Source organism: Ipomoea nil, unplaced genomic scaffold (genome assembly GCF_001879475.1).
Source record: "Ipomoea nil cultivar Tokyo-kokei standard unplaced genomic scaffold, Asagao_1.1 scaffold2805, whole genome shotgun sequence".
NCBI lineage: Eukaryota > Viridiplantae > Streptophyta > Magnoliopsida > Solanales > Convolvulaceae > Ipomoea > Ipomoea nil.
In genome coordinates this window covers 1244204-1268415 of record NW_017619233.1, presented here as the reverse complement: position 1 = coordinate 1268415, position 24212 = coordinate 1244204, and the positions used below count along the sequence as shown (strand labels likewise).

Below are 24212 nucleotides of genomic sequence, written 5' to 3'. Positions count from 1 at the left end.
TACTTTTGTAGACCAAGAAACTCTTCCTTTTTACCTCCTAGACCTCTTCTTGAAGCTCTTCCTTAACAAAGTCTTCTTAACACAACCAAAACCACACAAAGAAAACCACACTTAGATAAAGGCTAGGTAAAACTAACCAAAAACACTATCTATGCTAAGATCTTACCCTTCCTAGTGCTTTGATGGTGGAAAGGTGGAATCTTGGAGAATTCTCTTGCAAGGATGAAGGTGAATTTTACATGGCTTGGAGAGTAAGCTAGGCTTTTTAGAGAGAAGGTAGAATGTCTAGTGTTTTCTTGCTAAGTATAGGAAATGAAGTGTAGTCTTGTTAGGGTAAGGCTTGAATGCCAAGTAAGGGTGAAAAGTCTAGAATGCCCTCCCTTATTCTAAAAAGATTAGGAAGACATAAAAAGGGCTAGGTGCAAGGTATAAAGCTCAAGGTACAACTCTTTGACTAGCTCAATTGACTATAGAATCTAGTCAGTTTTGGCCCTCCGACTATTGATTAAGGAATGAAGAAAGGAATTTGCAAGGCAAGAAGGAATTAATTAAGAAATTAATTCGGGTTTAAGGGACGAATTTTCGGGGTGTCACAGATTGGCTCCGTTAAACGATTGAATGTGTGATTTTGTATTTGTGCCTTGTTAGAGCTTGTCTTTAGGAATTGTGATATGGATTCTTGTCATTCTTGATATTCTTGATGGCCCTGTGTGGTCGTTGGTATGTTTTCGTATTTAACTTTGTTTAGAGCTTGTCCCTAGGATTTATTCGGTGAATCTTGTTATTGGATACGTTCTTGGCGTTCTTGGGTGGGTTTATGCATGCTCGGGTGTTATTCTAGGGTTAGGGCTTGTCGTTAAAGCTTGATATGATTGAGTTCTTGAGGTTCTAGATGTTCTTGAACCGTTGTGTATTTATTATTGGATTCTTGGCATGATTAGTGCTTGTATTTGGGGTTTAATTGTGTTGTTTCTTGGCTTATTCTTGATGATCAAGTCCATATTGTTGTTGTTGTGAATTGGGAAGTGTTTGGACTTGATTTTGAATTGGATGAATTTTCGGGTTGGGAAATTGGCCAAGGAACTTGTTCTAGCGGGTAGTCGGTGGGGGGACGAACCCCCACTCGACCACCCGCCGGAAATGGAGGATGTTATAGCAGGAGGACAGGCGGGTGGACGGCCACCCGTCGGTCCACCTGTTGGAACATACGTCGCCGTGCCCCGTCGTGTCTCATTTGACGTGTATGAGTCTCGCATGATGTTTTAGGTACCGTAACGTGATTTGTGAGTCATGTCTAAGCATGTGGTCTAAACTTGTATCGTGTGGTTTATGTTATTTCCCGTAGGTTACATGTTATAGTTGATATCTCGTGTTATTATCGCATGTTGTGCCCTTTACCGGCTACCCCGTGATGTAGTTGTTGATTGAGTCTTGATTGTTGTGTTTTGCCCGTGGTATTGAAAAGATGTGGAATCGGTGGAAAAGATTTGTTGGTGGTTTGTCGCACTGCGAGTGCATTGATCATTGATCATGAGTGAAAACTACGAGGTTACACACACGTGTTTTGCTATAGCATTTAAGGAAAAAATATTATGTTATTCTAGCAACCGAACCCTGATTATGCCTAATTAATTTCTTTTCACTTATTTTGGGAATTTACGCTTAGATATACCTAGATTTCATATCTAAATCATATTTTTATTTTTGTAATCGAATCCTGATCGTGCCTATTTAATTTCTTTTCACTTATTTTGGAAATTTTAGCTCAGATAGACCTAGATTTCATATGTAAATCATATTTTGATCTTATAACGACAAAATTCACCATTGGATTTGGATCAATACTCTACTTTTGATAGATAAATGCATATATTTTATTATATATGGTGATTTTGTTCATCAGTCCCTATATATGTTTTTTAAGTCCAGTCTTAAAATTTTAAGAGAGATTCAAGTAATAAAATCAACAAAAAGATAAGCAATAAATGACAAAAAAGCGATAAGAATAATGAGAAAAGTAGGGACTAAATTCCGAGTGGGAAATTGAGTCGGAAGAACTATTTGTGCTAAAAAATAATAGTCGTGGACCAAGTTTACAAAGTTCGAAAGTCGTGCAGTAATTAGTGCAATACTCGTGGAACTAAAAATGCAAAAAACTCCATTAGATAATTACCAATTGATGACGATTTATCTTTTTTTCTTTTTTACCTTTCCCACCCATTGCCAAGTGACAAAAATATCCAAAAAATTTTCAAATCAATAATCTTGCTATAGAATTACTGTTTTATAAGTTGACAATCTTTACTATTCTTTTAAGGTACCTGCCTATATAAATACCGTCAACAACCACTTGCAACTCATTAAATCTTCCAAGTTCCAACCAAACCAACCCCCCCTCTTCTCTTGCTTTTACACAATTAACTTTCTCCATCTTCACAAAAAAAGTAAGAAATGTCTTCCCAAAGAGCCAATCGCCACCAGAGGAGGCCATCACAGAGTGTGTTTGCGCTCCCCGACGATCTCATAGCTCCTCCGGTCGACATTTTCGGCGGGGATCAGAAAAGCAAGGCACCTCTTCCCCCAACTCCGGCAGCGCCGCCGTCTGCTCCGGGACAAGTGCATAAGCCACCGTCTGTCAAGGCTTCTCCGGAGGAAAACAAGCCTAAAGCATCCCATGCAGTCCTTCAAGAATAAGATCATAATTTAATTATTAATGTTGTTTCTCTTTCTCCGCTTCGTCTTTTAATGCGCTTTTGGACTTCTAGAAATTTTCCTGCTTTCTCAATAGTGAAATGAACCAATGGTTTGTACTTCCTAGAATGTCTTCAGCTGCTAATATATTTTCAGTTCTTCCGTATCGATCCTTTTTTTTTTTTTTTTTTTTTTTTTTTTCCAGTTCTTTGTATTTTTGAACATGGTTTAAACAGATTTATCGCGAATAATTATTGTTTAGATCAGACCACCAAATCAAACCATTTATTGTCATACAATTAACTAATTAAGGACAGATTGAGATGGGAAAATTGTTTCTTGATATGACCATATAATAAACTATTGATCTGAATCTGATGGTCCAAGGGTGGGCCACAATGTTTCTGGGCTGCCCATGTCATGGGTCTCATGTTGTCTGGGCCAGGATAAGGTACCGGTAAACATCATAAGTGGGGAGAGAATGTGGGATTCTCGATCTGAGTCCTGAGACAAGAACATACTCAGATTTTAAAATTAAGGGCTTTCATCTTTTGAGAAGTTTTTACAAGTGTGATTAGAAAAAAAAAATGGAATGAAAAAAAAAAAGAAAAAGAATTAAAATCTAAAAAAAAAAACAAAAAAAAAAATAATAATTACGTACCAAGGCTGGCGCGTGCAGTCTACGTGCCCGCCTGGGCACGTGAGGTGCAACTCTCCTTCTTCACTGGTGGGATCCACCCGCTACAAAATTTTCATTTTTGTAGAACACACCAAGCTTTTATCTCTCTTTCCTTTTTTTCTTCCACCTCACTCAAAATTTCTCAAAAATATTGTCCAAAAGCCCCTTTTGGGGTTGCTCTAATGGTATTGATTCAGTTGATTTAGTGTTTTTTAACATAAAAATAGCATATATACTTTCATTTTTTACTCCTAATTTTACTCACACACACAAAATCTGTACGTAGATATTTGTATTGTGATTCACATGAAAAAAGTAGTTTATTACATCAGGGAGTAAAATCTAGAAAGCAAGATTTGAGAATACATGCATGTAGTAGAACTCTTTCTAATATATCTCGAATTAAACTAGTAATTTTTAAATATAAACTTAGGAAAATACTACATGAACTTTCACTTTTTAGTTTTTATTCCCAATTTCTATTCTCTCTCACAAATTCTTGATGTAGACACTTTTTCTGAGACTCATGTTATGAAAATATTCTATCATTAATTGTCACATCATAGAGTAAAAGTGAGGAAATAGAATTTGGTGTACATGTAGTAAAATTAATAAGACTTATACTCAATTCACTCAATCATCTATTTTCAGGTAATCAGATTATGTGAATGTACTAATACTTGTCATTTTTATTATACTTTTCATAATTTAATTAAAATTCAATATATTGCATTATTGAAAAAGGTTTAAATTATTTTAAAAATATTAATACAAAAAATTTTAAAATTAAATAATAAATAAATAAATATATAAATATAAATAAATAAATAAATATATATATATATATATATATATATATATATATATATATATATATATATATATATATATATATATTTGGATCAAATTAGAACTTGAGTCCAAGAGAGAACTAGGAACCAATAACCTTCGTTCTGAAAAGATCTAACAACTTAAAAGCAGTGAGAGAAGATCAAATGCGATGATATTTTGGTAAATAACTTGACTTTAAGGGTAAGTAATAACACTATAGATTGCTCTTCACAACATCATAGAGTATATCTCATGATACGTATAAGGCGCACATGAGAGAACTAGGAACCAATCAGAGTTGTCCATTTGGAAAGATCAAACAACTTTAAAGTAGTGAGAGAGGGAAAGAGACATTGTGGTATTTTTATAAATAACTTCAACTTTAAGTGCTAGTAATAACCTATAGAGTGCCGCACTTAACAATATCATAGAGTACAACAATATAAAGTACACTGGAGTAAAAATATATTAAGCGCACCAAACGTTATCATTAATTGCACCGAATGTAAAAGTTAACTATATTTTAAAGGTTTCACTTTATAGTGATATTACTTGCACATGTTACTTGTAGTTTAAAGTTCAAGTTAATTTAAAAAATGTCACTGCATTATTTTATTTTTAAATTGCTTTTGATCCGTTAGATCCTTTCAGATAAATGGCTTTTATTAGTTCATAACTCTCTCCTGAGCAACATTTCTCATAGGACTGCAATCATTTTCACTTAATAGTGCAAATAATTTACCTTTTCACATTTGTGCACCTAATGATAATGTTATGTGCACTTAATATTGTTGCTCGGTGTATATTATATTGTTGCACTTGTAATGCATTTTACTTGCACTTAGGTGCACTCTATGAAACTGTTACTTGCACTTTTAACACAATTTACTTGCACTTCAAAGTTCGAATTGTTTAAAAAAATGCCATCGCATTATAAAAAAAATGTTTATGATTTGTTATTAGATCTGGATAGATGGATCGCTGTGATGGACTCTCATTCCTCTCCTGGGAATGTGGTTCTCACTTGATCCGTTTTTTTTATATAGACAATAGACTAATGATCCCAAGAGAACACGCCCCCAAGAGAAAAAACTAAGAACTCAATCTCAATCTTACATTTGTAAAAATTGGATGGATGAACACACCTCCAACAAATTATTGCGTATACGTAGGGATGACCACGATTCGGTTCGAACTGAACCAGACACTATAGCAATCGAATTGAAAGTTTCCGGTTATAATTCAGATCAAAACCCAATATTTGGATTTCAGTTTATTAAAATTATGAATCGAAAAAATTGGATCCTGAACCGTAAACCGGCGGTTCCAAATTCGGTTCACGATTTTGAACCGTCTTTATTTTAAAAATAGTCTAAAATTCAACAATAAATGTATTTTTTTCAGTTCGGAACATGAACCAACCATTCCGATTCGTGATTTTAATAAACTCTAAATATCAGGTTTCGCTTCTAAATTGTAATTGGAATATTTCAATTTGGTTGTTATAATGACTGTTCGATTTGAATCAAATCGTGGTCATAATTTGTTGGAGAAGAAAAATAAGGATAAATGTGTCCATTTAACATTTCAGGGAGAAAAACACCCACTTGAATAATTTAGGGGGAAAAAGTGATATAAGTATATAACTCATGGAAAAAAAAATGCTATTTTCCCATGAAAGTATATAACATTTTATTATTACCAAGACTATGTGGTCTAATGGTACCCGGGTTGGACTTCCATTTGGAAGGTTACGAGTTCGAGCCTCAGTGGAGGCGTTATTGGTTCTTTGTGTTTCAGTAGGTTGAGAAAGTATATGAACAGATACTACAATGTAATAGGGCCAGTAACATTCAAAAAAAAAATATAACATTTTATTAAATAATGTATCATTTTTGAACATATATCTATAACTAATTAACTTGGAGACATCTTGTCAAATGGTGGTCAAGCGGCATAGCTGTGAATTCCAGTGGGGCATGAACTCTTTGAACTTCAATAGGTTCAGAAAGTACATATGAACATATACTACATTGTAATAGATATATTAAAATGTCTTAAAGTACGGCCCATCAAACTCAAGCTACTATAAATTTATTTATTTATTTATTTTACTTTTAATGTTATAACTAGTATTTTCACTTGTGCGTTGCACGAAATGAATTTTTTATAATATTCTAAAAATATTTGGATCGATATACAATTATATAAATTATAACAACGAATATTATATAGTGCAATTGATGATATGGGTTGGATCGATTATGTTTTTTGATGTTATCCTTGCTTGAATTCGAGCAAATAATTGCCTAACTACCCGTGCGATGCACAGATAAAATTTTTTTATTATATATTTAGATAATAAAATTAAAGATGAAATTATAAACAATTCTAATATTTGAATGTCTACATTTATTTTATTATAAGATTAGTGCAAAAGTATTACTCAATTAATTGAATAATATATCACTCGTTTGTCTGTAATTATCTTTAAAAATTGATATTTAATATGATTTATGTAATTATATTATTACTAAAATAAATATGGGAAAGAGGAGAAATTTCAACAATGTCTTCACTAAGGCTCAATCTCATTACCTCCCATATGTGAGAGGTCACTACATGCCATCTGAGCACAAAGTGTTTATATCATGTTAATTAATTACATAGATATTATTATAATTGACTAATAATTATTATGTTAATTAAGACAATAATTACACAAATATTAGTATAATTATAATTAAACATGGATCGTTGAATTGTTTTTTTTTATATATAATAATTACAATTAGTTCAATTAAATATGGAGGATGATAAAAAAAAAAAAAAAGTAAAGGTGATATGGTGAAAAAGAATATACTTAAGTTATAAAAGTATAATATACTTATTATTTAAGTTTTTTTTTTTCTTTTTGGTAATGAATTGATGTTTAAATTTCAAATTTTTAGAAAAATATTTCAAATGCATGTACTAAAATTTCGCATTATTGCAATATTGGCTTTAAATTTTACAAGGCTCATAGGGCACCGTACAACATAGATTAGATCAAATGGGTGAGAGTTGAGAGTACAACAAAGAGATAAGAGTTCTGTACTTGTGTTCATTCTTTAATAGCACTAAACTTACATTTGTACATATGATCATTGACACATGGTCCAAGCTAATTTGGTCATATATATATCTATTATAAGGTAGCACAATTTGGCGATCCAATCAATTGGCGCCACCTCAGTTGACAAATGACGATGCTCCATCTAGTATTCTCCTGTAGATATTTGTTCGACATATAGAAATGAAGATTATTGTAAAATCTATTATCATATTGAAATTGAAGGCTACATTATATAACTCTTGAAATAGTAGAGGATGTGTTAACCCCGGTGGATAATGATTTATACAACAATGTGGACCATGTTGATACGTTTTAAATATTTATATTGTTAAATGTTCTTATAGTAAAATTAAAATGATACTTTTGTATTAATATAATAAATTTATTGTGTGTATAAAATAAAATTGAATAGCATAACTTAAATATATATGTATATTATCAAATGAACATGTAGTATAATTAAAATGACATTTTAGTATTGTTGTAATAAACTTATTGTATATGTATAAAATGAAACTAAATAGAAGAGCTCATACAGATATTTATATTGTCAAATAATAAACGTGTTTTAGAATTAAAATACTACTTTAATATTGGTATATGAACATATTGTGTATAAAATGAAAAAAGATAGCAATATATGAAGTATAATTAAATTGATACTTTAACGTTACTATCATGAAACTAGTGTGTGTAAAAAATGAAATTAAAACAGAGCTCATATCATGGTACATCCTGCTACATAAACCATAGTCCACAATAAAATTTGCCACTTAAGGGAGTGTGCATGCGCATGATTGCAAGAAAAAACGTTCTAGCAATATATTTAACATGTTATTAAGAAATATAAATACTTATTTATTAGTTTATATTTAAAAACTCTTTTAATACATGACAAGTTTTTTAACTGTTCCCCACCTCTAATGCCCGGCCTGAAGATTAATGTATGAAGTAAAGTTGTGAGATATATGTGTCTCAATTGATTTATAGATTCTAAATGCTTATAAGTTAGTGTCCATAACAAAACCAAATCCATGTTCCCATATAAATAAATATATGAATAAATAAATAAATAATGAATATAAATATCGCTTTAAAAAAAAAATGAATATAAACATCAGTATATTATTTTTATTTTATTTTTAAGTATGTTAATATTTACAATTTATTATATATGTTAATATTTAAGTAACATTGGTGAGTGTTTTTTTTTTTTTAGTTAAATTGAGTGATTCGATTTTTTGCATTGTGATGGTTTAATTTCAATATGTTAGAGATATAAATCCTCAAACCTTCTAATGTAAACAAAATAACTCTTCAACTAGTTTACAATAATTAAACAAATACAGTTTACAAATAAAAGTGTGTACGCTTATCTCAATGTGAAGTCATTGAAAACATCAGTATATTATTTTTATTTTATTATTAATTAAGTATGTTTTTATTTAATTTACAATTTATTATATATGTTGATACTTAAGTAATATTACTTAACATAAGTAATATCCGTGCATCGCACGACCCCTTCCCGTGCGGTCGTGCGACGGTTTTTAGAATACACCAGTAGCTAAGCAAGATATACACCATCAACGTCAGGAAATGCACCACAAAAATACACACAAATTAGGTACGCATCACCAACAACACACCATTAGGTATGACTAAAAGCATCACACAGTGTTCAGAAATACACCATTAATGGTAGGGAGGTATATGGTGTGTTTTTAGGGTGTGTTGTGTATCCTTTAGTGTATATTTGCATTTCATTGTTGTGTGTTTCTCTTACACTATTGGTGCATATTGTTAACACTATTGGTGTATTCTGAAAACCGTTGCACGACCGCATGAGAGGACCTTCGCCGCTTTTGAACTTTTTCCCAAAAATAATTGTCCCAAAAATTTTCTCTCCAAATGTGAAAATATTTATTGTATTCATATTAATTTATAAATAGATTCATGTAATTCATGTAATTTTAACATGTTGATTAAAAGAATAATATAATATTAGTTGCTACTATTAATATATATATATATATATATATATATATATATATATATATATATATATATATATATATATATTATAGTAATAATAATTCACATACAGAACGAATTTTTCACACACAGAAACGCGAAATCATGCATCCTATTATCCTTAACGAATTGTTATTACGATAATTACTATTTACTATAATTTACTATAATAATAATAATAATAATAATAATACTATACTATACTATATAACGAATTAGCCAATTTATAAATAAATTCATGTAATTTAACATGTTGAGTAAAAGAAGAATATAATGTTGGTTATTATTATTATTATTATTATTATTATTATTATTATTATTATTATTATTATTATTATTATTATTATTATTATTATAATAATAATAATAATAATAATAATAATAATAATAATAATAATAATAATAATTCATTTTAAATATATATATATATATATATATATATATATATATATATATATATATATATATATATATATATATATATATATATATATATATATAGTATTACAAATGATCATCGTTAATTAAATCTTTTAAATTAAATCAGCTTATATATTTAGTATTACAAATAATCATTCTTTATTAAATTAGATCATTCTTAATTAAATCATATAAATTAAATCAGCCTATACATTTAGTATTACAAATAATCATCTCTAATTAAATTAAACATCTTAAATTAAATTCATTCATCCGTAATTAAGTTATTTAAATTAAATCAACCTTAATTAAATCAATCCTTAATACAAAACGTAAAATCAGCCTTAATAACACAGAAACGCGGAATCATCCAATTAGCCAATTATTATTACTATAATTACTATTACTATTTATAATAATAATAATAATAATAATAATAATGATAATAATAATAATAATAATAATAATAATAATAATAATAATAATAATAATAACAATAATATAATCTCTATCTCTATATATAATAAAACAAAATAATTGTCCCAAAAATTTTCCCTCCAAATGTGAAAACTTTTATTGTATCCATATTAATTTATAAATAGATTCATGTAATTCCCAAAAATTTTCCCTTCAAATTTGAAAACATTTATTGTATTCATATTAATTTATGAATAGATTAATGTAATTCATGTAATTTTACATGTTGAGTAAAAGAAGAATATAATAATAGTTACTATTATTGTTATATATATATATAGATTATAGTAATTATTATGGTAATAATAATTCACATACAGAACGAATTTTTTACATACAGAAACGCGAAATCATACATCCTATTAGCCTTAACGGATTATTATTATTATAATTACTATTTACTATAATAATAATAATAATAATAATAATAATAATAATATAATCTCTATCTCTATTAAAGCAAAATAATTGTCCCAAATATTTTTCCTCGAAATGTGAAAATATTTATTGTATTCATACTAATTTATAAATAGATTCATGTAATTCCTAAAAAATTCCCCTCCAAATGTGAAAACATTTATTGTATTCATATTAATTTATAAATGGATTCATGTAATTTAACATGTTGAGTAAAGAAGAATATAATATTAGTTACTATTATTATTATGATTATTGTTATATATATATATAGATAGATATATAGATTATAGTAATAATAATAATAATAATAATAATAATAATAATAATAATAATAATAATAATAATAATAATAATAATAATAATAATAATTCACATACAGAAACACGGAATCATGCATCCTATTAGCCTTAAAGAATTATTATTACTATAATTATTATTTACTATAATAATAATAATAATAATAATAATAATAATAATAATAATAATAATAATAATAATAATAATAATAATAATAATAATAATAATATAATACTATACTATAATAATGAATTAGTCAATTTATAAATAAATTCATTTAACTTAACATGTTGAGTAAAAGATGAATATAATATTGGTTACTATTATTATTATTATTATTATTATTATTATTATTATTATTATTATTATTATTATTATTATTATTATTATTATTATTATTATTATTATTATTATTATTATTATTATTATTATTATTATTATAGTATTTTAAATAAATTAAATTATTTAAATTAAATCACCCTATATATGTTTATTATTTAGTATTACAAATGATCATCCTTAATTAAATTAAATCATCCTTAATTAAATAATTTAAATTAAATCAGCCTATATATTTAGTATTACAAATAATCATTCTTAATTAAATTAAATCATCCTTAATTAAATCATTTAAATTTAATCAGACTATATATTTAGTATTACAAATAATCATCCTTAATTAAATTAAATCATTCTAAATTAAATTCAACCATTCTTAATTAAATTATTTAAATTAAATTAACCTTAATTAAATCAATCCTTAATTCAAAACGTAAAATCAGCGTTAGTAACAACATAGAAACGCGGAATCGTCCTATTAGTCAATTATTATTACTACAATTACTATTACTATTTATTTTTATAATAATAATAATAATAATAATAATAATAATAATAATAATAATAATAATAATAATAATAATACTATAATAACGAATTAGCCTTACCAAACGAATTATTCACATACAGAAACGCGGAATCATGCAATAGCTATTAGTATTAGTATTTCATATTTAAATAATTAAGGATAAATTAGGAAATCTAAGGAAAAACTTAAAATCTGATCAATATGAGCCATTCATTTGACCATAATTTTTTCTACGCATACAATCTACACCTACACTAAGACTCAAAACCTAGACCTCCCACATAGGGGACCAATCCAATACCAGTGAACCACAAGCCACTTGGTAATTAATGAGTAAGTTAACTATGAACTAACAGAAATTAACGGAAAAAATAATATTTAACCACTGGCCATCATTGTGGTTGATTGTCTTTAGATCTCCTAAACCCTAACCAGACTCCTAATCATAATGGTAGTCTAGCTATTAGGTTATTAGTGTTGCACCACATATCAAATACTTAATATTATCATAACTTATCCTAATGTTATAATAATAGTAACGGTTACATTCTCCCACTTGGAACAAGCACTATCACTCAATAACAGAAAAACACCAACCATAATGATATGTTTTCATTAGCACGAGTAGTATCCATTATGATCAAATGCAAACTGCCATTGAGCACTTAATTAGGAAACAAAACCCAACGAAATAAACCCTATGTTTATTCCAAGTCCCTAAAGTACATTTTCTCATCAATATAAAGCAAATGAAGGTGCACACACTTAATTGAGAAAATGTCTGAATGCCAAAGAATTTTATTAAAACTGAATGTATATATACAAATTACAAATTGGGCGAAAGTCCAATTTTCTGAACCAGATCCTTGAAATTAAATGGTGGCATGCCTTTAGTCAAGCGATCTGCTAACATCAACTCAGTATGAATGTGTTCAATGAATACAACTTTATTTTTGACACGTTCCCTAATTGCTAAGAACTTGATGTCGATGTGCTTAGTTCGACTTCCACTTTTGTCGTTCTTAGCTAGGAAGACTGCAGCTGAGTTGTCACAGTAGACTTTCAATGGCTTAGATATATAATCTATAATTCTAAGCCCAGAGATAAAATTCTTTAGCCAAACACCTTGTGAAGTAGCCTCGAAACAGGAAACGAACTCGGCTTACATGGTAGAAGTAGCTCTTAAGGACTATTTAACACTTCTCCATGAGATAGCCCCACCGGCCATAATGAAGACGCACCCTGAAGTTGATTTTCGAGAATCAACACAGCCAGCGAAGTCCGCGTCTGAATAACCGACAACATCCAAATTGTCCGTCTACCTAAACCCAAGCTTGTAACCTTTGGTTCCTTTGAGATACCTTAGAACCTTCTTTACATCTCTCCAATGGTCTAACCCCGGATTGTGCTGGTAACGCCCTAGCATTCCAACCGCAAAAGCAATATCGGGCCTCGTACAGACTTGAATATATCCAAGACATCCAACTGCTGCAGCATAAGGGATGTTCTCCATGGATTCTTTCTCCAAATCATTTTTCGGACATTGGTCCAAACTGAATCTATCCCCCTTAGATATAGGAGCAGCGTTTGGTGAACAATTTTGCATATGAAATCTCTCCAAAACTTTATTTATATAGGTTTCTTGAGATAAACCCAGTATACCCCGGGACTTATCTCTCTGAATTTTAATGCCAATAACATAAGAGACATCACCCATATCCTTCATATCAAAGTTCTTAGAAAGAAATTGTTTCACATCACGAAGCATCCCCTTATCATTGGTGGCAAGTAAGATGTCATCCACATATAAAACAAGAAAGCAAATTTTACTCCCACTCACCTTTTGGTATATACAGTTATCTGAGGGATTTTCAACAAAACCAAATGAAGAAATTACCCCATCGAACTTGATGTACCATTGAAGGGAGGCTTGTTTTAAACCGTATATGGATTTCTTAAGCTTACATACTAAATGCTCACCGCCCCTAGAAGAGAAACCTTCAGGTTGTTTCATATAAACCTCCTCTTCTAGATCACCATTTAGGAAAGCGGTTTTCACATCCATTTGTTGTAGTTCAAGATTAAAATGTGTAACTAATGCCAGAACAATCCAAAGTGAATCTTTCTTTGATACAGGAGAAAAAGTCTCCTTGTAATCGATTCCTTCTTTTTCAGTAAATCCCTTGGCAACAAGCCGGGCCTTGTATCTCTCAATGTTGCCTAATGAGTTTCTTTTAGTCTTAAAAACCCATTAGGCAACTCAACAAGATCCCAAACTCCATTGTCCTTCATGGAATTCATTTCATCTTTCATGGCTTCCAACCATAAGTCAGACTGTGCACAATTTGTGGCTTGAGAGAATGTTTCAGGATCATTTTCAGCCCCTATGTCAGATTCTTGTAGATACGAAACATAATAACTAGCTAGGAACTGCTGATAGATCGCCTTATCCAAGTAGATCGTCTTAAGGTTGGACCCTCATCACCTTGTACAGGCTGTGGGGCAACTACCTCTTCAGGAACTGGTGGTAGTTCTTGAATTGGTTCAGTCTACATCGGCTCAGAATCTTGTAGTATATCCTGAGTTGGTTCAACCATTGGTTCGAAATCTAGTTCAGGCAGTTGCTGTAAGTCCTGAACTGGTTCTTCCAAAGGCTGATCCTCAACAGTTTGTGGAATCTCAACGGTAGGTGGTATATCTGCAGGCAGAACTAAAGGAGCACTGCGGATAAGTGCAACCCCACAAGATGATGTAGAAGGTTGGGAGTCAATATGATCGATAGAAGGAACTAAGTCCTTAAACCGATCACTCCCACTAATCAAGTCATCTTCAAGAAATTTAGCATTCCTTGATTCCACTATCCTAGTAGTATGAGATGGACAATAAAACCTATAACCCTTAGAAGATTGTGCATATCCAATAAAGAAAGCACTAATCGTCCTTGGGTCAAGTTTCTTCTCGTGTGGGTTATATATCCTCACCTCAGACGGACATCCCCAAACATGCATATGTTGTAAACTCGATTTCCAACCTTTGAATAACTCAAATGGTGTCTTAGGGACAACCTTGGTTGGAACACGGTTTAATATATATGTTGTAGTCTTAAGTGCTTCATCCCACAACGACTTCGGAAGCTTAGAGTTGCTAAGCATACTCCGCACCATATCCAAAAGGGTCCGGTTTCTGCTTTCAGCTACACCATTCTGGTCCGGAGAACCAGGCATGGTGTATTGGGCAACAATCCCATGCTCTTGAAGAAACTTAGCAAAAGGACCAGGTGCTTGTCCATTCTCAGTATATCTACCATAGTATTCACCACCCCTATCAGACCTAACTATGTGTATTTTCCTGTTACATTGGTTTTCAACTTCAGCTTTAAATGATTTAAAGGCATCCAATGCTTCATGTTTATGATGAAGTAAATACACATAGGAAAATCTTGAGAAGTCATCAATAAAGGTGATGAAATATTTCTGACCAGGTATTGTCATATTAGGACAACATATGTCAATATGAATAATTTCCAACAACGTTGAACTTCTATTGGCTCCTTTCTTTGACTTGTTTGTCTGCTTACCCTTAATGCAGTCAATGCAAGTCTCAAAGTCAGTATAGTCTAGAGTAGAAAGTACAACATCCTTTACCAACCTTTTAATACGCTTAAGGGAGATATGACCTAATCTCCGGTGTCACAACATTGAGGAATTGTCGTTAATACTACACCGTTTGGTGCCGTTTTGAACATGTAAAGAACTATAAACTGCATCATTCTTTAATTTAAGACGGAAAAGACTATTAGACAATGTACCAGTACCAACACAAGTAGAATAATGAAATAACTTGAAATCATTGCTATTAAATTCAAAAGAATATCCGAAGGGTACAAGTCTAGATACTGAAACTAAGTTAGTTCATAGAAAAACTAGGAACATAAAATGTCTTTTCTAACGTCAATACAAAACCATTGTCCAAAACTAAATTGCAAACTTCGACAGCTTCTACTGGTGATGCAATCTTGTTTCCAGAGAAGATGCTACACTCAGTTCCCGACGGCTGTCACAGTTTTGTCATATCCTGCAAAGAGTTTGCAATGTGGATTGTTGAACCAGAGTCAACCCACCAGGAATTAGAATTAACCTCTGACATATTAGATTCGAAACAAACAAAAGAAAATGAAATGTTACCTTTTTGGGACATCCATTTCTGAAACTTGATACAATCTTTCTTCATGTGTCCATTCTTTTTGCAAAAGAAACACTTTTGTATCTTCATAATGTCTGCTTTAGGGGTTAGTTTCCCCTTAGCAGCCATGGTAAGTCCCTTAGGCTTTCCAGACTTTCTTTTAGGCCTTGTTGTGGCCATAAAAGCACTTTCCCCAAGCTCAGTTACAAGCCGTGTTTCCTCTTGAGTACACATGGTAATCAATTCATTGATGACCATTCTTCCTTATGTGTATTATAGGCAATTTTAAACGCTCTACATTCCTAAGATAGGGTATTTAGTGCAAAGTGCACCACAAAGGCATCTGGAAGAATAATTTTCAACTTCTTTAATTGAGCCGCAATGTCCCTGAGTTGCATGATGTGTTTTCGCGTTCCCTTGACAGTGGAAAAACACATATTGATAAACTTCATTATCAAGGTACTTGCCAAATATTTATTCGCGTCAACAAATTGCTCATCAATGGCTGTGAGTAATGGATTAATTTCCACAATATCATCGACGGGACCACGAATCTCTTTGGCAATTTTTGACTTAATAAGGAATATGCCTAAGCGATTGGCTGTTGCCCATCGCTCATATAGCGTTTTTTGTTCCTCAGTGTTTTTCGCAGTAAGCTCAGCAGGCTTCTCATTGCGAATAACATAATCTGTAACACCCCGTGTTACGATCCCTAAAACCAGTTAATCACAATAATTAATTAGGAGAGGCCCACCATAGTCCATGGGCCCTTATCCCTAAACCCAATCCTTAGTCCTAAAAGGAATAGAATTAGCAAGCCTATAATATTAGTTCCTAATTAGGACTCCTAGATATATAAATAGGGGACTTAAGAGGCACCTAAAACTCCCCACCACAATAATCCCTCACCACACAAGAAGTTCCAAGAATTCCCCTAGGAGAAATCAAGAAAGAAGAAAGCTTCAAGAAAGACCCTTCATAGCCAAGGAAATTAATTAAGGCTAAAAGGTAACCCATGTCTCAACAAAACCTATTTTCATAGCTATGATTCCCCTCTTAGGATTTCCCCCATATTCTTGTGTGTTGATGATTCGTTATAATGATCTTGATAATTGGTGTTATGATTCCATGGGTAATCTTGATGATAAGAGGTTCTTGATGATTATATGGTGTTCTTGATGATTATATGATGTTCTTGATGTTTATATGATATTCCTACCGAATCTTGATATTAGAAGATGAATTGTGTTCTTGTTGATTTAAAAATAATTAGAACCCTAGGTTATATCGTGGAATTCGTATGGTATTATTCTTGGTAGATTGGGTGGGAATTTGTATACTTGGGTGTTGATTATGTTTAGAAAAGCATGATAGGTTATGTGCCGTATGTTTCTTGATTTTGATCCGTTAATTGTCTACGTGTGTTATCAATTGCGTTTGAAAGTGTCTAAGCATGGTTCCGGGTTCCACGGTGGTTCCCGAGGCGTTTAATTGTGAAGAAGAGTCAGTGGGGGGGTAGGTGGGGGTAGGGGACCCGCCACCTACCCGCGGCTAAAAGTGGCATCCCCGGCAGCGGGCAGCTGCCCGCCGGGCACCCGCTGCCCGGAATAGTTGCCGCTGGCGGGCAGCCGGCGGGTGAACCCTCACCCACCGGCTACCCGCTGGTTTGCACCCCAATTCGGGATTTTGGCTTCCCTGTTTGATGTTCCCCGACCCCCGTGGTGTCCCAACGGACTCCGTCTATCGTGCCTATGTCTAGTTTGATATTTCGGGTACCGTTCGTAGGTTGTACGAGTCTTATATATTGCATGCTAGTTGAATTGGTATCCCGTTGACCTAGGTGAAAGAAGTATGAACCCCTTAGGATTATTCTTAGTATGTGAAGGATCACGCATAGGTTTTGTTATACGTTTTCTCCCCCTTCCCAATGTGTTAATGTGGGTTGCATGTGCTTGCTATGTGTTATGTGTGCATGATACCCCAATTTGGTTGCGATCAAATTGGCTATACGGGTAGTTGGATGGGTTGAGAACCATACTGACTGTTAACCAGGCCGGTTGCGATCGGTCAGGTATATAAATATTATATAGGGCTGCGGTCCACCGTTTGGTTGCGATCAAATGGATTATACGGGCAGTCGGATGGGTTGAGAACCATACTGACTGTTAACCAGGCCGTTGCGATCGGTCAGGTATATAAATATTATATAGGGCTGCGGTCCACCGTTCTACATGAGCTGCGGTTCATTTTCCTGGCTGCGGTCAGATGACATACTCTTGGGCTGCGGTCCACTATTTGGTTGCGATCAAACTATGATGAGCTGCGGTTCATCGGTCGGTTGCGATCGACCCCTCTGTATTGTGAGACGGGGCAGGGTGCTGCGGGGCCGTGTCAGAGCTATATGCGCTGACCCTCATGTATGGGCATGCGATTGGTCCTGTGGCGCCAACAAAGTGTGCTTATGTGATGAGATATGGATGAGTTGTGATTATGAGTATCTTGGGGATGTGACTACGGGATTTACGTTGGGGATTGTTTATGTTGGGTTATGATTATTGATTATGCTCAGCCTTATCTACCTTGCCTGTTGCGAACTATATATGCTTGCTATAACTGCCGTTTGTGCTTAGCTCTATGTGTCGAGTCTATCCCTGTTTTAAAAGTTAGAGTTTGTAGGATATATCTTCATGTTCAAAATGGTTTTCGTATATCTATATATATCTCTATATGTATTATGTTTCAACGCGTTGGAGTGGGTTACCAGCATCTCTCGCTGAACAGATATATTTGGCTTTCAGGCACAGAGGAGTAGACACTGGAGCGCGCTAGAGTCTTGAAGCGTAGAAGTAGATAGTTTCCCTTTCGGCCTGCGTGCCATGCTTATATATTTACATTATTGAGGATATTAGTTAGTTAGCCTGTGCACCTGAGTTCTCTAGCTCAGGTGTGGCATAACACCCTGCACTCTTTATATTATGTTTTGGGATTTAATGAGAATTTACCTTTATTATATTGTCTTAAAAGTTTTAAAAATTTCGGGGTGTTACATAATCAAACTCTAATATTCCTAAATTCAATAGAACATCGTTTTTCCACTCTTTGTGATTATCATCAGTAAAGATAGGAATATCAATAGTTATTGATTGAGTGATTGGAAGAGTGACTGTAAAAGAAAATTGAAGGCTTGGTTAGAATAATTTCGAGGCACAAAATTAGAGAGAGATACTGAAGTACATACTATTACCAATGTAAAATTATACGAAAGATAAATTCGGATGCCATAAAAATTGCCCGTGGGCTAAATTTTTACGCATAATGAATTTATCAAAACTGAATGGTGGAAACGGAATGGGTGCGATTTTAATTTTTCCACCCTTAATGACAAGACTACCAAAACTATATGCCGATACATAATCCCTGTGGGCAAATTATGATCATAGTATGGTATTTCATCCTAATTAACCCTACAAATATAACAAAATTGCTTGTGGGCTAAATTTTGCCATATCACGCAGAATTAACTACAATATTCTTGCCTTTAACTTTATGTGAGTAAAACTTAATATGTAATTTTGGTAAATCAAAGATGTTGTGACTACTCTTTAATTAACCAAAGAACATAATCACATTAGCAAGAAAGCCTAATAAACAAACAGATTAAACCAAAATATGATAGACAATCCTTAGGTATACTCCCAGGAAAGTTGGTCGAGACAAAGCTCGGTTAAAAACCAACTCCTTAGACAGAGTAGTGTCGCAAGGGGACTAGTAGCAACAAGGCTTTTAAGCCAGGGCCATAGAACTAGTATTCCTCTCCAAGAAACTTCCCTAATTCATGTGTTCTCATTTTTGAAGTAAAATCGTTTGAGAGATCTAAAGAGTTGTAGTTTCACCTATGGATAAGGCTTTGAATAGGGTAAACTACGAAGAATTGTTTATGTACTTTATGTGCTTTAGGAACTTTATAAAACACGAGTGGAGTAATAACGGAAGAGTAAGTAATAATATGCATAATCTAACCTGAAAGTCACTAATTCACCTAAAAGGCACTAAATCATGCATAGCATATAATTCAGACCTAAAAGGCTCTAATTTTTTCTTAATGAACATGCTTTTTTATAGGCATATAATTATAACAGTCAAATAATTATTACAATAAAGAGATAAATAGCATGCTCAGATTATGCATATTACTCACAAATACTCCACAATTAAATTGCAACACTTAATACAATTTAAACTGAAAAACATTATTAAATTAAAATTCAACTGAAAAATTAAAAACTGAATAATTATTCATAGTTGAATAATAATTTAATAATAGACTTAATAAAAAAATTCAATTGGATAATTTAATTAGAAGAAGTCCAAATATGATGAAGATGTTAATATGAATGAATTGATGTAGTCCAAATATCAATTCAGATTTGGCACAAAACCAAAACAGGCCCAGATTTTTAAAAAAAATATTTTTTTGTTTATAATAATGAGCCCAAGTCTGGCCCAATTGGGCCAGACCTGGCCCATTACCTTAAACATCTTCATTCATCATCTTCGTTAGTTACCTTCCAGCCGCAGCGACGGAGATGTTCGCAATCAGCCACGTCGCTGAGCAGTAGAAAGTCAGAAATTAATTATCCATTTGTTTTTTTGTTTCTTAATGCGGAATAAACTTAATTTCTAGCAGCCCAGACATACAATTGCATACAGATATTCAAATACGTATCTCAATTATACAGTGTATGCAACATATTCAAATATTATATATATGCAATTAAACAAACTAGGGCAGAGATTATTTATGATGACTGATACCAACTGTTAGACTAAATATATCACATGCATCATATAATATGTGATAACAGGACCGACTAACCTCCAGCCATAGTTCTTGAGACAGTTAGCGATCCGGACTGCTGCGGAGATAACATGTGTTTTGTCTCTCACTTTACTCAGCTCTCTCTAGATGGTGTATGAGGTATGTAATGTGAGCAGTGAGAGGAATAGTGACCTTATATAACCATTGTCCATCATTGTGGTTGATTGTCTTTAGGTCTCCTAAACCCTAACCAGACTCCTAATCATAATGCTAGTCTAGCTATTAGGTTATTAGTGTTGCACCACATATCAAATACTTAATATTATCATAACTTATCCTAATGTTATAATAATAGTAATGGATAAACGTTACAGTCCTTACTTTTGAGGCACCGCCTTCTATTTCTTTTTCATTTACTTGCGTTTTATTACTTGTTTCGTATAGTGCTTTTGTTCTTTTGCTTGCCTTATGGCACACTTGATTTACTTCAACTTCATTTTATTACTTTGTGCTCATATGGATAATTGCAAATGTCTCATTTTGGGTTTTGGCAAAGACGTGATTCACCGTTGATAGTTGAGGTTGATCGGCAAAGTGAACGGGTCGTGTTGCGGAATTAAGGAGAAGACGAAGAACGCAAATGTATAGTGTAAACTAAATTGTATTAACTAACTTCTTGCAGCAAAGGAAGTACTGAGTTTATATACAAGAGAGGAAGAATGAGGGAAACAAGAACTTTAACAGATTTGAATAACAGAATTGTAACGGTAGAAGAAGGGAGATGTTGCCAGGTGTCACTCATCCTTGTCTCCTCAAAGCCCCCCGCAAGCTGGATTGTATAGATTAAACAATTAAAGCTTGGAAACATAGCTGAAAAAGGATCTAGGACAGTGGGTTTTGGCGAAGACATCAGCTAACTGGTTGCCATAAGCAACATGAAACAACCTGATGGTTCCTTTTTGTAGCTTTTCCCTTATTAGAAGGCAATCCAATTCAATGTGTTTGGTGCGTTCATGGAAAACTGGGTTTTCAGCAATGGCTATAGTAGACTTGTTGTCACAATATACAGCTACAGCATTATTATGAAGTATGCCAAACTCAGTCAGCAGATAAAGGAGCCATTGTATCTCACATGTGGTGGCTGCAAATGCCCTATACTCTGCTTCTAAAGAGGACTTGGATACAGTGGGTTGCTTTTTTTTTTTTTTTTTTATTTTATTTCCATGATATTAAGGCTGGCCCTAGGGAGATACAAAAACCAGAGACAGACCTCCTGGTATCCACACATGCTCCCCAATCTGAGTCAGTAAAGGCCTTCAGGCTAGATGAAGCTGGGAAGAAGAGACCTTGACCAGGAGCACTTTTAATGTACCTTAGAGCCCTATGGGCTGCTTGTAAATGCAGATGAGTGGGCGTTTCCAGAAACTGAGATAGATGTTGAGTGGCAAAGTTAATATCAGGCCTTGTGATGGTTAGATACAAGAGTTTTCCAAACAACTTTTTGTACTGGGAATTGTCATCTAATAAGTCATTTTCATTTCTAAATTTCTTAAAAGGGACTGTTGGGCTATAAACTGGTTTAGAGTTCATGAAACCTGCATCACTCAGCAGCTCAAAATCATACTTCCTTTGGGAAACTGAGATTCCATTCTTTTGTCTAGCCACTTCTAGACCTAGAAAATACTTGAGAGGCCCTAGGTCTTTTATTTGAAAGTTGTTACTGAGATGGAGCTTGATTTGTTGTATGAGTTTCAAATCAGCACTGACTACAACAATGTCATCAACATAGACTAGTAGTGCCACAAAGGATTTTCCTTCACCTTTAGTAAATAGGGAATTTTCAGCAATGGCTTGCTTAAAGCCCATGTTCTGTAAAGCACCACATAGCTTGGTGTTCCACTACCTGCTTGCCTGCTTCAGACCATACAATGACTTAGTTAGCTTGCATACCTGCGCTCCATGAAGAAAGCATTGTTCACATCCATCTGATGAATGTGCCAATCTTTGGGTGCTGCTATGGCTAGGAAGGCTCTGATTGTTGTCATTTTTGCTATTGGGCTGAAGGTGTCCAAGTAATCAATTCCAAGGGTATGAGTGTATCCTTTTGCCACAAGTCTAGCCTTGTATCTGTCAATGCTTCCATTAGCTTTATATTTGATTTTGTATACCCATTTGCAGCAAATAGGTTTTTTGTTGGGTGGTAGATCAACTAATTTCCAGGTATTAGTTTCCAACAAGTGTTGCAATCTCACTATCCATGGCCTTTCTCCAACATTCATGTTGGACTACATCTTTGAAGTTCTTTGGTTCAGTGTGATGAGTAATATTCATAACAAATGACTGAAAATTGGGTGACATCTTACTATAATCCATGAATTTACTGATGTCATGAGGAGATGTCCTTGCAACAGAGTTATGGCAGACATAACCTTGCTGGTTATCCTCACAAGATACAGGTTGCTCTTGACCAATGGATTGGACTTCATTTCTATCACTCATAATAGTTGGAGGGCTACATGTCTGAGCAGGGATGCTATCAGTTTGATTTAAGGGCTGAGGGGTATTGTTAGGAATATATTGTAAATTTTGATGAGCCGAATGTATTTTTGAAAAATCAAGTAGTCCCCATTTTTATTCTATTTAAGTCAGTTTAAGTCTACGGAGTATGGTGCACCCATATCATGCAACCCATGTACAAGTCTGGAAGATCATAATTTATTTAAAGAAGTTAAGCGGGATTATAGCTTAACACAATTATGATGCGAATAAGTCACCAAGAACCATGCTAGAGGAGTTGGAAGAAATGCGTGTGAGCTATGCCAAATGATCCTAAGTTTGAATTTCAAGTGAAGCATTTTTACCTTGCTTGGGAGACTAACCTCCACCGTATTGGAGACTAGCTTGGAGTGGAGACTAGCTAGCAAGGAGACTAGCTGGGAGACTAACCAAAGGGAATGCACAAGTCTCACAAGAGCCATGCACCAGATGAAGAAACACACCAAGAATGGTGGACCAAGCTTAAAATCGAAACAGAGCATCTCACCATGAACAATTATGAAGTTTTTACAGAGGTTCCAGTATATTATTTTACAAGGATCATGAAGGAGAAAATATCTGATATATTTTCATCTGAACATCAAGTTTTTACGGTGGAACCGGAGACGCTCGATGGAGGCTGATTCGCGGAGAAATTGTTTTATACTCAAGCAAGAATCAGCAGATAAATTATTTGATCAACTTGACATGTCAGAGCATTTATGAAGGACAAGAAATATCAAGATTGCCGCGCCGAACTTATTCAAATTTTGGAGGCTACAAAATTCAAGACACGGCAACGGGCAAATTATTCAAATCATCTGACAAAAGGAGAAATGACATC

General features: G+C 33.1%; 1 protein-coding gene across 1 annotated transcript; it reads right to left on the bottom strand.

Moving 5' to 3' along the window:
* Positions 1 to 21684: 21684 nt before the first annotated feature.
* On the bottom strand, positions 21685 to 22699 carry LOC109158030 (uncharacterized mitochondrial protein AtMg00810-like). Its single transcript, XM_019305850.1, has 2 exons — positions 22087 to 22699; positions 21685 to 21902 (listed from the first exon to the last, which is right to left on the bottom strand). Exons 1-2 carry the CDS (start codon positions 22697 to 22699, stop codon positions 21685 to 21687), a joined length of 831 nt encoding a protein of 276 aa, XP_019161395.1.
* Between the last annotated feature and the right edge of the window lie 1513 nt (positions 22700 to 24212).

Bases quoted from the DNA above. Each gene is read 5' to 3' on its own strand.
- LOC109158030 (XM_019305850.1), bottom strand. From the start codon at position 22,699: ATGGGCTTTAAGCAAGCCATTGCTGAAAATTCCCTATTTACTAAAGGT. The intron at 21,903-22,086 runs GTATCTCCCTAG...ATAATGCTGTAG, and splicing joins GAGGTCTGTCTCTGGTTTTT to CTGTATATTGTGACAACAAG.